At 40.9% G+C, this 16,485-nt stretch overlaps 1 protein-coding gene across 2 annotated transcripts in view; it reads right to left on the minus strand.

Moving 5' to 3' along the window:
* UNC5C (unc-5 netrin receptor C) overlaps window positions 1-16,485 on the minus strand; it is a 248,648-nt gene that overhangs the window by 67,835 nt on the left and 164,328 nt on the right. For both annotated transcript variants that reach the window (XM_058838631.1, XM_058838630.1), the window contains exon 3: window positions 4,534-4,677. In XM_058838631.1, coding sequence (XP_058694614.1) covers window positions 4,534-4,677 — 144 coding nt within the window. The remainder of the gene's footprint in view (window positions 1-4,533; window positions 4,678-16,485) is intronic.

The following is a 16,485-nucleotide window of genomic DNA, read 5'->3' on the forward strand; positions in this document are numbered from 1 at the left end:
AGAGCATGGGTTAACATCCTGAAGTCAGAGAAGCTACAGCAACACCAAAGTGCTGCAAATGAAAAGTGAGGTTGCTCTATGCACAAGGGCTCAAAGCAATTTGTCTTAGCCACCCCTTTATTATCTGATCTAAAAATTAGGTCAAATCCTGCAGCTATTGTTTAGTCTTTATCAGATGTATGTTCCAGTGGGTTTAACTCTACTTCTGGTTACACACACTCAGATCTCATTCATTGTTTTAATAGGAATTTTGCCCTGTTAGGTTTTATTTGCTCAATGACATCAGCTCTGTTACAGAAAATTCACATTAAAACTTTATATTTGGTTGCATTTTTCACAGCCAAAGGTAAAGCTGCCCAAAATCCCTCCTTCCTTTCTCTTTCCACAACAGGAAAATTTTTTAATTGAGCAGGAAAACTGTATCAAAACATATTAGTGACTTCTAAGGCTCCTCATTGGATTTGCCTAGAATAAAACAGAAAAGTGTGAATAAATAGGGAACATGTTTTAGCACTTTCCTAGGCAAATATCTCAGAAAATTTATTCTATCTTTCCAGCTCCACCAAGATACATACATTAGGTGTCACTACTTTTTTAGGTTTCTGATATATCTGAAATAGCAAAGTGAAAATTAATCTCAACAAATCTGCTGGTTTGAGAGCATGAAATGCTCAGCTCTGCTCTCATGGGGGGACCAATGCCTCAGGACAATGAATTCCATGACACAGGAAAAACATGCCTTTACAGAGACAGCCTGCACAGAAGGGAGTAATTTCCCAGCATAGGCATGATCCTGAACACTTAGGGAAGCTGGAATGTTGTCTTTAAACTCTGGCTCTTTTCCTGTCTGTACTGCCAGCATGGGCAACCTTTGAAAACCAGCAGCATCTTTAGCCCATATTTATAGATCACTCCTGAATAACTGAAGCTCTTGGTCAAAGCAATGTTGCAATTGATTTTCACAGAGAACTTTCATTGACCAGGTTGTTATGTACTTTCTGACACATCCCTGACCCTGTATTAAACAAACACAAGCTGCTTTTCCAGGATGCACATTTTTCACACTTCCAAATTACTTTTCAGTTAATTCTATTACACGCTCAGTGAACAGTGATGCTGGGTGCTATTTTTCTGTTTGTTTGTTTTAATGGAGTGCAGCTCCAGCCCTTGAGAGGACACAATAATTCCAGAATAAAATGTACGGGCATAAGGGAGAAAAACCAGAAAGCAGATAAGGACAAAAGGAGATGGAAATGAACAGGGAGAGGGAGAAAGAGGGAGAGAGGAGAGGAGAGGGAGATGAGGAGAGAGAGAGAGAGAAAGAGGAGAAAAGCTTTTTTGAATGTGCTAGATATGGCTAGTTATACTATAGTTGTACCTGTCAAGATAAAATCACCAGGTTCGGGTATTAAGATAAATAATTCCACTTAGGAAGCTTACATGCTCCATTGGCCCCTCACCTTTCCTAAAGGTGTCAGAGCTCACTCTTGTGCCAATTAAAAGGGAAGACTGCACTGGTGACAAATAAGCCGCTATAGCTACAGACTGATGTGGAAAGATGGACTCTTCTGTCTCTCTTAAGATTTGGGCATCTTTGATTTCCTGGATTAATAAGCACTGCACAGAACCTACATTGTTATCCCAGCCTCATGGCACACTGTACAATAAGTTAAGTACAGAATACTTAACCAGCTGTGCTGAAAGTTTATTGTGACACTACTGTTATATTGCCAGTGCAGAGTCAGTTTTAAGAAGTCAAAGCTGTGAATACAGATGCGTGTTGGTGTAACTGAGTTTAAAACACTGAGTTTAAAGCTCTGAGTTTAAAACAGTGGTCTCGCAGACCAATGACATCAGAAAGTAAGGCATATTCCCCATATCATCTTCCTGAGTGCCCAAAAAGTAGGTTAGAATTACTTGACAAATTTTTAGAAATCTGTGCATGAACAGTTTTGCAAAGAACGTGCTTTTGCTGCTGGTTTAAAATCCACAGATTGAAGGACTCATACTTCAACCCTTAATCCCAAGGAGTCTAAATGACTTGCCTGTGTCACAGCTGTCCAAGAACCCCAAATTCAGGGACAAGAGGTTAAAAAAACTTCAGTAAAATACAAAGCCACATTTGAATTACAGGCCTCAAAAACTCCCTGGTGTTTATTTAATTTGACTTTTCTGGGGGGGGAAAAAAAAAAAAGCCACTGAAACTCTGGAAAAATCACTGAACTGATTCTTCCCCTCTTTCCAGAATATAGTAAGAAAAACAAGCAAGCTCTGTATTATGAGCACCTTCAATAGAAATGTGGACACCTGGGAAGAAATGTCAGTTGACATAAAATAACTTGCATTGACACATAATGATTATGTGTTACATAGAAATTAGGTGCATAGGTATGCTAGGACACAAAAGTTACTTAAATATCAAGTAAAATTCACTTAAGTATCTATAAAATACTTCCAAACTGTGTTAATTTAATGGTCATCTGTCAAGGGCTACCTGGCAGGACATGAGAGTCTACAGAATGAGTTAACTGCAGAGTCATAATCTAAAAAACCTGTTCAAACATTGCTAAGCCTCTCTGAAGAGCTGACTGTTTGGAAGAAAAAAAGAATTGAAATCACTCTCTTTTGTTTCAGTACAAAAAAGGAAAATCCTCAAAGTTTTGAAAAGCTTCCTGCCATGGGAAAGCAATATGCACACATGTAATGGCATTTCTGCTTTTGCAGGAAGACTGTCTTGTACAGTAATTTTAATTCCCCTTAGCCCTGGGGAAATTCTTCTCTGAGGGTAGGCCTATACTTAGAAATACAGGTCCCTATATCCTATTTTACTTGGACTAAAAGCATTCAAAAATGGGTATTTAAATAGCACCTCTGAGATTTGTATCTGGATGTTTATACAGAAGGTACCTCTTCTTTGAGGATTTAACCAAGTAGTAGTTTCTCAAGAACTGAAGGAGAATCAAGCCCTTAATGGAGATTTATAATGACAGAGAATCCTTTCTCCAGTGTGTCTGTGAAAAGGTTTATTTGGCTGGAAGAATTCTCTTATCCCATTATAAATTGTTAGGCACAGTGCAGGAAATATAACTATGCTGCAAATCCAGCTTCCAATGACCTTTTCTCACAAAATGTGTTTTTGCTGAGGTGAAAGCAGTGGAAGAAAGGCAATTCTAGATGATGTATTTTGTTCCTATTATATGGAACAGTATTTCATCATGTGAAAGAGAAATGGGAGTCCCCAGTGTGTCTACTCTATTACAAAGAAAAGCACCTCTTTGAAAATTAATGAACATTAAATATTTGTACAGTCAAATGAAGATCTCTTTTCAGGGAACTGGTTGCCCTGTGTTCTTGGGGTCTAAGATGGGAATGTTTCCAAATAAATACTGAGGCTAGTAGACATGAATAACAATGATGAAATACTACAATGATGAGATGACCACTTTCAAACTCATATTACCAATCTGATCACATGATATGCTAAACATACACTTTTTTCTTTGCTGAAGAACAGCAGTTCTATTGTCTGACTGCAGTGATACGTATTTTCAGCTTTACAGAAAAGAGCCTGGGTGTTCTGGTGGACACCAAGTTGACAGTAAGTCAGAAACATAGCAAATGTTAGCAAATAAGGCTAATGATGCTGTGTTAGAGAAAAAGTACTGACCACAGGTGAGGGAGCTGATCCTGTCCCTCAATTCAGCCCTTGTGAGGTCACATCTGGAGTGCTGAAACCAGTTCTGGGCTCCCCAGTACAAGAGACACATGAACATAGTGGAGCCAGCAGCCCAGCAAAGGGCACAAAGATGACAGCAGCATCTCTCCTACAAGAAAAAGCCAAGAGAGCTGGGACTGCTCATCCCAGAGAGGGGAAGGCTCAGAGGGATCCATGTGTATAAACACCAGATGGGAGAGGGCAACAAAGATATAGCCAGGCTCTTTTCAGTGGAGCCCAACGATGGGACTAGAGGCAATGGAAAGATGAAACACAGAAAGTTCACTCTGAACACCAGGCAATACTTTCTCATTGTGAGGGTGACAGAGCAGTGGCATAGGTTGCCTAGAGAGGTGGTGGGGTCTCCTTTGTTGGAGATATTCAAAAGTCATTTGGTCATGGGTAATTGGCTCTAGGTGGCCCAGCTTGAGCCAAAGGTTGGATCAGATAACCTCCAAAGGTGCTTCCCAGACTTGACCATTCTGTGGTTCTGTGAAAAGAACAGCTATCGCCTCTTTCCACAGCTTGCTTTGTTAAGGTTCCTACACATTAGCTTCAGGCACTTTTATTGAGACATAAAACTGCTGTACACAATAAATACTGGTTTTGATGCCACACGCAGGAGAATGAGGTTTAGCTCTTGAGAAGAAACTGAAACTCTCGTGGATATTTCTGAAGGCCTCAGTTTCAGCATGCATCAATAACTTCACAATACAGAGCCTAAGTGGCTGGAAACGAAACATCTCGCTGAAATGGCAGAGGTTGCATTTCTCCTCACCTAACCACCACCACCCCAAGCTGCACACCCGAGCACTCACATGCAATGCGGACGTAGGCTTTCCGGCTCTTGGTGGTGCCTGCGGAGCTCCAGGCAACGCACTGGCACCAGTAATCCTCTGGCCCGAAGAGCTCCTCCACCTGCTGGCGGGAAATCTCGATGCTGACCTCCCGGACAATCAGACCTGTCAGGGTGCAAGGAACACTGGTCAGTGTTGGGCTTGCTGACGGACAGAAAATGAGTGTAGTTGCAGAAACCTGCTTGCAAAGTTGCTGGGAGACCTTACAGCTCTCTACAAATATCTACTCAGCAACACAGACTGTCATAAGGATGGGAAAGGAAAGAAACTCCCACTTTATCTGCATAATGAGAGATGTGGGTGAGTGAAGAACTAATTGCTGAGATTTTGACTTTTATCACATACAACATGTATTTTAGACAAATTGGAGGAACTGCACCTCAGCTAATTTAAATTGTACCACATCTCTAGGACAAGTTACGTCAAGGGACATTCCAGACCAGCTTTATTTTGATATATCATAAAACCACATAATCATTCAATTTATATGACTTCCTTAGCCCTTTTGTACTTCTTTTCTTTTTGCTAGACAGACACAGCACAGGGAGACAGGGAGAGGTGCTGTCCAGGAAAATGGATTTTAGGATGGCAGAAAATGTCCTGATACTTTGTAGTGAGGAGCACATGTGCTGCACTATGGCTGTTGCAAGCTGCAAGACGGGCACTACCGCTGTCATATATGCTGCAGATACTGGGATATTTTTTACGGGATTTTGTAACACAGTGAAACACAATTCAGTGCCTGACAGTCTCTCTGGCCCTGCCCTCTATAACCTATCTCAGCACAGCCCTCCTCCAAACCCACAGTTGCACCCATGAGGACAGTGACCCACTTGCCATCCTTCCAAGCAGACCGAGATTTGCCCACATTTCCCACACAGTGCTCTCTCTGGGGAAGCTGTTTTGCTGCTTTTAAGTGCAAGGAAATTTTGCGGTGTCTCAGACACCACTATGAGGATCGTGGGCAAAATGTGTAGATCCTCCAATGACAACCACTGTGTTTCACACTGACACAACCCCCTTCTCTGCTTCCAAATGCACTCCCTGACCAAAAGGCTCTTAATTACTGGGTGGAGGTGGGAGAAAGTGTTTACAGAATTTCTCAGCATATTTGGTCTCTGCTGATGATGCCCACGTATCGACAAATTTCTAATGTATGTCTGCCTGTAGAGAACACCATTGCCATTTCAAAAACATACTCTTGCAAACAGCCTTGAATATATAAATTCACACACAAATCTTTTGTACAGTGATTTTCTTTTTCTTTCCAGAACTGCCAGGAAACTGAACTGGATTATCCTTGGATCAGAGTATGCACAGTTTGTCCCCATCACCAAACACCAAAGGGCAGGTCCCTCTGCTGAGCACAGACTTGAGCCTGCGGAGGCCAGCTACCCTCAGCCTCCTGCCACACGGCTTACAAGGGGATATTCATAACATGAATGTTCCCAACTGTACAGCATGGCATGTTCCTCAAGCGCTGGAAGCCAGGCCAGGCCTTTGATTTGCCTCCAGCCTCACAGAGGCTCCATTCAGGGAGCCAACGATTAATTACTGTTTGCACACAGTTGTGCACTGTCACTGCGGCTGCATGCTGCCTGCATCCCAAACTTGGGAAACAACCGAGCAGCAGAAAGGAATTAAGGCATGTAACACCACAGACTTCCCTGGTGGGAATGCCTTCTAATGAGATGCATTTTCCTGCTAGAGACTATCACAGCCTAGCTCCCTTTCATTATCCTTGACATCTTTAGCCATTGAATAATCAGCTTCTTTGGGGGAAACACTTAATAGCTCTTCTCCTTGAAATGAAATACTCAAAATATGGCAACAGCACTCCAAAGAATGGAAATCAAAGCAGTGCATGGGCATTTGCTATGCAGTGAATATTGTGTTATAAACTTATTCTGCTTTGATGAGCTAATTTGGCTCCAAGAGGGGTCTGAGGGACAGCTTTTGTCCTGGTGAGAAGAGCATGAGGAAGGTGGGAGGGAGCATGTACATTACATGCATAAAAATTGTTATATTTTCCCAGTGCAACTGCTGTTAGCCTAAAGATTACTTCAGCTCATTCCCACAGTTTTTATTGTACTAGCCCAGGGAGCTTTTGAAGGTTACAATATTATGTTTTTATAATAAGGCTGATTATGACAGAGCTTGATGGAGCAATGAACTTTGTCACCCAAGGGCCAAAACAAGCATACTCATCATGACCATACTGGTTAATAATGATTATGAAATAGCGTTAACATTCAGGACACAAATGCCATTTTCTGATTGTCTGTGAAAGATACAAAACTATATGACAAATAGCTGCTCCCTATGAAGTAACCAGCAGAACTTTTAATCTCTGATCTCCTGAGATGCTTTCTAATTCAAAATAACAAACTACTCCTGGTAATGTGTGTGGGACAGCTGTGAAGTCTGTGAAATTTGTTATTTGAGTAGTATCAACAGTTGTGCCATGACCAAAGAGATGCACACCTTCTTTCCATAGCAAATAAATTCTACCTCTTTCTGCGTACAAGCAAAAAGCATCATTGTGTCTTGATCTCTAAGGTAAACTATTTTTCCTAGAGTTCAAAATGTATCAAACCAGTTGGTGGTGCCACAAGATCATCTGGGCTATAAGGATCCATGGCCAGAACTCAGAGATTTGATTCCACTGCTGCTTCCCAGCACAACCCACTGGCACCTTATTGCACAAACAGCCACACTGATTCAGGAGAAAACCCTCACCAGCTGAAATACAACCACCCTCAGACCCTGGGGCAAGCACAAGGAGACATGTTTCCTTTGTTGTACCAATTTGCAGTCTTATTCCTTCTGCTAGCACACTCCAACATCACCCCAAACAGAAAATCCCTTTCTAGGTCATATTGCAAAACCTGCAATTTGCTGAGATATCTCAGATAGCAACTGCCTTGTTACCAGCTGACACACTGCTATACATCAGAATTCACAGAGGAGCCGGCACATTCTGCTTTCATTCAGGAGTGTATTGCTTATCCATCTCATGTGGGCACTGGGTGCAGGAAAACCCTTGCATGATGACTTCAAACAGAGATCTTTGTCTTATCTCTGCTGGACCTGCTTCTACACCAAAGAACATTACCTAGAGGAATGGAAAAGACAAAAAAAACAAAAACAAAAACAAAAACCAACAAAAAATCAAACAAGAAAAACCAAAAAAAAACACCCACAAAAAGGAAAAAGGAGAAAAAAGCTGAAAAATACATGTCTCAATATTTCCAGACAATGTGATGTGCTGCACCTCTTATTCAGGCAATTGTTTATCAAATTGCTTGATTATGGGTGAGTGCACAGTCTTGGAGAGCAAAATTAGAAGTTGCTTTATAAAATGAGCCCCTGTATTTTGCCCAAATATATTTAGAACAAGACAGACTGAGAAATTAGTAATAATTTATGCACCATATAACCTACCTGGTACTGGCCAATTCTACTTTGCCACTGCGCTAAGTAATAGAATGTCATCTTCTCACAGAGAGTAAATCCTCTACCTTACTTTCTTCTTTAGAAATATATTGAATTTTTCAGTCTAGTTCTTCATACGGCTAAACTATACAGCAAGTGAAGATGCACAGCATAAGCACGGGGGTTTTTTTGAACACTTGAGTAAGCTGCACATATCCAGAATTACATAATAATCACTTAGACGGTGGAGCAACCCACAAGAAGTCAGGATCTTCCTAGTTCAAGCAATGCAGTAACAAACACAGCAGAAGGGAAATAATAGCAATGTGGGCAGCCAGAATGCTTGACAGGTTCCTTCTCCAAGCCCACAAAGTGCTGACCAAAAGGATATCCCTGACCATATGATGATATGCTCAGCATATAAAGCTGAGAGAAGAACAAGGAAGATGTTCAGAGTGGTGGTATTTTTCCTGCCAAGTTACCTGTGATGGAGCCATGCTTTCCTGGGAACACCTGCCTACCAAGTGTTGAATAAATTCTTTGTTTTGATTTTTGCTTTGCTTGTGTAGTTTCTGGTTTCCTTATTAAGCTCAACCTCACTTTTACCTGTTGGATTCTCAGCTCCATCCTACCAGGGTAGGGAGGAAGGGAGTGGCTGGGTGGGGCTCAGTTGCCAGCTGGACCTAAAGCATGACAACCACTTCTTTTGGCCCAGTAGTTTTCTGTCCAGTTCAGGTTGGAGGATAACAAGAAAGAGGGCTCATGACATTTGTCATAACTGGTCTGCAATTACATCCCAGTCCAGTGAATTAAGAAATTGTTCGTAAATCACAAGTTTTGCCTACTTAATAGCACAGCTCATTCATTTCAATAAAATCAATGTGTTTCTGGGATTAATACAACTCAGACTCTGAAATGGGGTAGGAAGGAACTAGAGCTGTACAGATTTCTGTATTTGCATGTTATGAGGGATTAATGCCAGAGAGAGGCAAAAGGTGGAAGAAACCTTGCTGATTCTGCCTATTGCTAATGTGTGCGGCTCAGAAAGCATGGGGAGAGGCACCAGCTCATGGTGTACGTCAAAAGTCAAGTTACTGCCCCCCATGGAGCAAAAGGAAGTGTAAAGAGGGAATCATGCCCTATATGCATGGTCTTTTATTGTAACTGTATCCTAGAAACACAATCAAGCAAAAACACACTTCATACACATGGTCCCCAAGTGCTTAACTTAGCTGGCTATGCAAACTGTGAGGTAGATTACCTGGTCTTCAGAGGCACAAATATTATCTTTCTTAATGTATGCAAATGCAATGCAATTGTAGATATTATGGCAGATTATTGATAAGGCAGTTATAACTCATGGGTTCCATATTGCATCCTGAAGTAACTGGCAAATTTCCCAGTGATTTTAAAAGAAACTGATTTTCTGATCAGATTAATTTCTTTCTGGGGAAACAAAAATGTCTCTAGGTTCTCTGACCATATGAGACTGCACAAGACAATAAATGACCACCATAAACATCAGAAAACAGAAAATTATAATCAATTAATCAAATGTAATTATTCAGCCTGGAGTCAATCTAGGTCACAGAGTTAAGACCTACATCTCACGGGGCATCATTCTGCCAAGAAACTGTTGATGTATTTTGGCTGTCATAACTGTTTGGTATTTGATATTAATACCCAAGACCAGTGAAAATACTCCTCGGGACTTTGATAGAGCAATTTTGGTGAAAGTGCTACATTGGTACGTGTTTGAACCCTCTGGCAGAACAGTAAACAGGAACTATTTAGTCGCAAGACTGAACTGCACTTACAAACTCTAAAAAAACTGCACAGATACTTTATTTTCTCTGTAAGTAGTTCAAACAGTTTCTGTGCCTTTGTGCTTTCATTTGCCCAAAAGGTATTTCATTAATTAGTAATCACATACACCAAAGAACACATTTCTCAAGGAGATGGAACTTTATGACCTACTGGTCTGGAAAAAAGACATTACAGTAATACCTGCATATAGATGGCAGGTATATCACAGCCACTGCCAATAAGTATGGAAATATACCCCATTTTCACAGAGGTAACTTAAAACCCTTTACACATTCAGTTTTGGAAAGTCAGCTCTCACACCATCCTCACTAATCTGATATTTTGTGCTCTTGGTTCTCTCCCTGCTTAGACAGGACCAGGTTCCCCCAAGTGGGTGAGACCCCAGATCTCCCTTCCCACTGCTTAGTGGGGACACAAAGGTCAGGGAAAGTGTTCCTGTTTGGTGTAGTAGAGGCTTGGGGGAGACAGCAGCAAAACAGCTCTGGGGTAGGGGGGCTCCTCTGCACACCTATGAAACACATGCTGCTTCAGAATCCAGTTATATTCCTCATACTCCTCATTTGTCTTAAGATTTCAAGCAAAGCCTCACCAAAAAAACACTTAAAACAGTAGCATAGTTTTGTGCCTCATGAAAGAGGCCAAGACCATGAGTCAAAGTGGTATGACTGTAAACAGATTTAATAAAAGGGAAACAGATTGGTTTCTTTTTCTGCAGTTCTTTGTCCTTTTAATTTTAATGGCAGAATAGAAGTGACCAAAATCAAGAATAATGATCTTTTTACTTATGGATAGTCTGAAATGACCTGTCCAATTTATTTAATTGTTCATCACAGGTGCTATAAAAACCCTGTATCTGTTTGCTTTACTTGGTGAAGTGAATTTATTTTCACAAAGGTAAAAAAAAAAGATAAAAATCAGTGCTATGCAGGAATTTAAATTTATTTACCTTCTTGCAGAGATGGATCCCTCACAGTCAGAGAGTTATTCCACTCAAATATATCAGAGTACTTAAGCTATAGAATTTGATGTTTAAAAATGAATAAATAGGTTATGCACAAGAAGAACGACTTCAAATATTAAAGTTCTTGCTGAGAAAAATGCATTCTGTGCACCATAATGGGACTGAGATGATTGCAGAATGGCACACTTTGCCTATAGCTTATTTCCTATATAGAGTACCTGTAATCTTAACAAACGACAGATAGACAGATAGATATCCAGAGATGGTTTAAAAGAGTAAACAGCTTTTACACCCAGTAATCCTTCACACTGTGACTGCCTACACCTGGTTTTGTCTCAATACACTGCTTTTACGTAAATTGAGGCTGGCTGGCAATATGAAATAACTGTGTGAAGATCACAAACAATTTTCCACAAATATTAGCTTAAATATTCAAATTAAAGGCTTCCAGCTATTTTTGATCTCTTCATAACTTTCTCTTTAGGAAAAAGATGCATTCTGAACTCAAATTAGCACAGGTGAAGGCAACAGCATAATAAAATCAAGATTGCTTTAAAACCCATGTCAATTTTGCACTGGTTTGCATCACCTACTTATGTTATCAATTACCACCTAATGGTACTGAGTTAAGCTAAAATCCCAGCTCTTCTAATATTTTTTAACTGACTGACACAAATTTTATAAAGGGCTGTCTTCAGAGGGATTTTACTTTGAGCTGGAATTAAAGAACGTGCATTTTGTTTGGGTTTTGTTTTTTTTTTTTTTCCCATGAAAACAAGGAGGTTTTGTCCTTTTCCCATTAACAACTGAAGGACCAAGTTGTGTAAGATGCAGGGAAGATTTCAAAACAGAGTTCTTGGATGCTGCTGGAAAACAAACTGTGTGGCCTGGTCCCTGCCAGCATGCTGGGGCTGGGCAGTACAGCCCTGTGGGTTCGTCCCCTTGAAGAAGGTAAAATAGCCCCTCTGCTATCACCTCCCCAGCCAATCTCAGCAGCTGAGTGCTTTACATCACCCTTGAACTACTGCTGTTTAATACCTTAGAACAGCATTGGATTGCTTGTTCTCAGCCTACAAACCATTCAGAGATAAAAGAAAACCACCTCCCCCTTTGTTTCTTAATGAAGGCTATTTTCTGGTTGACAGCAGTTTTTGCAAATATGTACAAATTGCTCCAAAATTCATTGCTCTCTTCCACATACAACAATATGTGCCTACAGCTGCATTCTTTTTTCCTTTTTCCTGGAACAAAAGCAATAAGCTCCAATGTAGCAGAACTCCAAAGAAAACCTCCCTATAAATATATATTTGCATTTAACAACGGGCATCATTATTTCTGAACTCACAGAGGCTGAAGTCTAGGAGCAGAAACAAATGTAACTAGAAGCATCTTGATCGAAAAGCCATCCTGATACCAAGAAACCCCAGGTGGAAATCCCCAAATAATTCCTTGTCTGGCTGGTGCTACTTACAGGGGGTGGAAAGAAGAGAGATTGTCCACAGAGAAAAGCAGGAGTATGAGCTCTTAGCAGCTCCAGCTCTTGGGTCATAGCCCAATCTTCCCTTCTTTTGATTTGAGGAACATGCAGCTGAGAAAAGATGTTGGTTTAGTTTTTTTCAGGGGCCAGGAAAAAAACATGCCAATGGTTCATGTGTTACTTAAAGCAGCAATTGAGATTTCACAAAGAAAATCTGTGCACTTTTTATTTCTGGTTCAGAGGATTTACATGCTCTTTTTAATGATCTGGGTCTTCAGCAGTGGGTAATGCTTCCCAGTCCCCAGCTTAGTGCTCATGCAAAATTGAAGCACTTTTGAGGCAGTTTAGAGCCTACAGATGAATCTCAATGTGCAGGCAAAAAAAAGAAGTAATGATTGTTTAGCACTTCACAAGAAGAAGTAGAGGAAATTATGAAAAAACAACAACAAAAAAGAAATCTATTGAACTTCAAACATCTGGGAAACCAACTGAGAACATCTGAATTTTGAACAGCATGTTTACATTCCCTTTTCATAGTGGAGAGGGGGCAGGGATATGAATGTGTTTGTGTGTAAATTTATATATAAAAATATATATCAAGTTGTTTATTTTACTGACTTATCAACTTACACATGTTACAGATATAAAATATGTATCTGCACATGTACGTATGTACTACATCCACTCTGCATGGTTTTGAGAAGCAGAGACAACATGAAAATGCCTTATTTCTGTGAACTTGATACAATGACACAGTTCAGTGGCTGGTGCAGCTATTGTGGGAACAAGGACAGTTTCAATGTGACACAAGGGGTCACTCGGGAGCCTCCTCAGCAGTTCTCCTATTTTTTTTAGTCTGCAGTGTGCAGGAACAGCAGGTTGTGGGAGAAGTTTAAGACCCCCATCATTTTTTGCCATTGTTCTGCATGCTGGGGATGACATTTCACAGCTGACCCAGGTATTTTGAAAAAAAGAAACCAACAAAAAAAAAACCCTTAAAAAGAATGGAAGAAAAAGGCTAGCAGCTGCTTTCAAAGCAGCTTTGTCCACTGTGCTGTCAAGTGAAGTGACTTTCTCCAGACAGAGATGAAGCTCTGGGAATTTACTGTCTGCTCCCCCACCCAGCATGTTTTCAGGGTTGTGCCAGGGCAGCAGTCAAAACACCAGCTCCTGAACACCAGGAGGTTTTTCTTAGTCTGTAGTGAACAAAGGAATCGTGGCAGGAAGGCGTGCAAAAAGGCAGCCTGGTGGTCACAGAAGTCCTTTGGTGCGCACGTTTCTGGGTACAGCGCAGTTCATGGCACTCCTCACCTAGAGGGGGGCACCGATGGCTCGAGCAAGTTCCTCTGCAGATCTGTGTGACTTAGACATGAAAACAAGACCTTTTAAATTATGTAAGTAAATGCCATCAAAGTATCCCTGTAAGTCTACACGCCTCCTTTTACTTTCTCTTCTAGGTACCCACCACTCTGAATTCCAATACTGGCTTCCACCGTAGTTGAAAACCAAAAGCACTAAACTTAACCCCAAAGCAAACCTGATCTACTTCTAGGCATTGCTGCTCCTCAGGGCTGGCAGTCCTTACTCCTTTTCAGAGTAGGGTGCAGCAACCAACTCAGGTGCAGCGTAATGAGCATACTCATTACAAAAACATAATTATACAAGTCACTAGGAACCCAAAAACTGCAATCAACCAACCAAGATCCTCTTTGAATCAAAACCTGGGAGCAAAAAATAGAAGAGGCTGCAAGGGCCTAAAGATTTGTATTCAGGGAATAGAAGACACAGAAGGGTCTGACAAAAGACTCACTTTCTACTCTTACAATCAAAGTATGAAGGGGATGAGAAGTTATGAGGAATTGTGAAAGGAGTTCCAACAAAACCTGAAGAGAAAGAGGTGTATGTAACCTTGCAGGTGAATGGCAGCTCTGCTGGTACCACATCATGCTGCTCATTTATGTACAAATTGGGAATGCATGGGAATGACAAAATGAATACAGGCAGTGAACCTGCAAAGGCAGCACAAAATTAGATCCTGTATGGGTCAGAGCTGTGTGTGACAGGCACCTCTCTTTCCCTTCAACATTAGTGATGATTTGGCACCCTACCTGCATAGCAAAAAAAGCCTCGCTAAATCTGATCTATGTGCAAAGCTTTGCTCCATACAAATGCTTTTCTTTCCTAAAAAAAAAATAAAAAAAATCCATAAAAATATTTTAAAAGGAAAGGATTTCTCTAATGTAATTTTAAGGGTTTTAAGGAATAGGAATTCTTCAGCCAATGATTTCTCTGCCTAATGAGCTAATAGAGGAAAACATAGAAGATAGCACTCAGGTAACTGAGGCACAAGCTTAGATAGACATCAAGGGAGTGTGGAAAACACAATATTTAGCACAGTCATTAAGACCCCAGTGTCTCTAAAGAGTGTTATACTACAGCCAGATCATCTGGCTGCACCAGACTATAACTTGTTTGCATAGAAGAAAAAGTAAGGTATAATTTTGACCTTCCATTTCCCTGAGTATTTCCAGGTATTTTTGCGAAGAAATTACAGCTCTACTAATCCTACTCATTCTCATATTTAATTAACTGAAAAAAAACACACTTATAGGATGCAAGTGTTCCTGCCAGGGTGCTACTAACTGCACCACTTTTGTTCGACAGCAAACAAGACCTTGGCTCTCTCTTCTTTTCCACCATGCTCTTCTTTTCTGGCATTACTGTATCTAAGAAACAACTGTTTTCCATTTAGGTCTGTGGGTGCAGGATGGAGACTGAGCTTTGGGACTCACTTCCAAATCAAGACCATATTTATGAGCCTTTCAGGCATCAGACCACCCTCGCCACAGGGGCTCCAGATCCCACACAAAGGCCTCAAAAGGAGCTGAGGGACGTGGATGGAAATAGGAAGTATTGCTGTGCAAAGTTGTGGCTAGTCTGAAGCTGTGGTGGGTGGACTGATGTCAGATGATGTCTTTTGGGGAATTAATGGGATTACGAGTTTGTAACAAAGGGTTTGATGAAGGAAAACCTTCGAGGAGAATTTGATGATGAAGAAAAACCTTGGCTGGAAATATTCAGGAGGGTGTTCTCAAATGCTTCAGATGAATGCACTAAGCATCCATATTCTTCTTCTAATTATTTTAAGTAACTTTATTTCCTGTCTCAGATTTGTTTTTCTAGAAGCCCACAGGAAACCTCCAGGACAATTAGGCAAACAGCTGCAGATAGGAAGTTAATGCTGCAATAAGAAATGAATAAATATCCTAAAGCTTTTATCTTTTGGTCCCAAAGCACTTTGCAGAGGTAAACCAGAGACACTGAGAGATTTGCACAGATACATGGTGAATATACAGAAAATCTGGAATGGACAAATGACCCTTTCCACGGGCCCATTATTACTCAGAGGCGGAGCATGGGAGGGATAAATTTGCAGTAAGAGTAGCTCCTTTTGGGCCCTCTGTTAGCATGCCTGAGTACCCTGAAGGATAGAGCAAGGCTGGGAGAACCTGCCCCAATCAGCTTAGCAACAGGAGGGCAGAGGGTTCACGATGTCCACTGCTGCTGCCTGCAAAGGTGCCTGGGCACACAGCCCCACAGGGAAAAAGCTGCTGGAAAGAAAAGCAGTAGCAGAAGGACAGGCAAGTCCCAATGGCTATGAACACATAAAAAAAGAGATTTCTTGGTCTAAGATCTGGTCAAAGGCTTAGAGGGACAAAACCCCCACATAAAACAGTTTGATTAAATAAAAAATTATTGATATGTTTATGCACATATTGTAAGTGAATCCTATACTCAGTTGAGTTTAACTCAAAAACCCTCAAGTCTTTTGCAGGCCTCTTAAGAAAAACAAAATCTCCCTGGGCTTAGGAGGAGGCTTGCTATTGCCTATAAGATTTGCTTCCAGAAGGTCCAGTGGTATTACTTGCTTACAAAAGTTTATTTCCCTTCTTCAGGTGTGTCCTGACCTTAGTAATTTCTCCAGTCACTTGAACAAAAAAAAACCCCACTATTTTAAATGCGTATCCTAGAAAAGAGTGATTCTCTGCCTCTCAGTGTTTCTTCTGAAGCTTCCAAAATGACTATTTTTTCTATCCAAATATACTAGTTACTCAAGATAAAAGTGCAAACTTTGTCTGCTTGAAAACACTATCTGCAGCAGCTTTGTTGTTGGGTATTCCCGTGATCTGGGTGAGAGGAAACCATGTTCCCA

This window comes from Poecile atricapillus, chromosome 4, assembly GCF_030490865.1.
Source record: "Poecile atricapillus isolate bPoeAtr1 chromosome 4, bPoeAtr1.hap1, whole genome shotgun sequence".
NCBI classification, from domain to species: Eukaryota; Metazoa; Chordata; class Aves; order Passeriformes; family Paridae; genus Poecile; species Poecile atricapillus.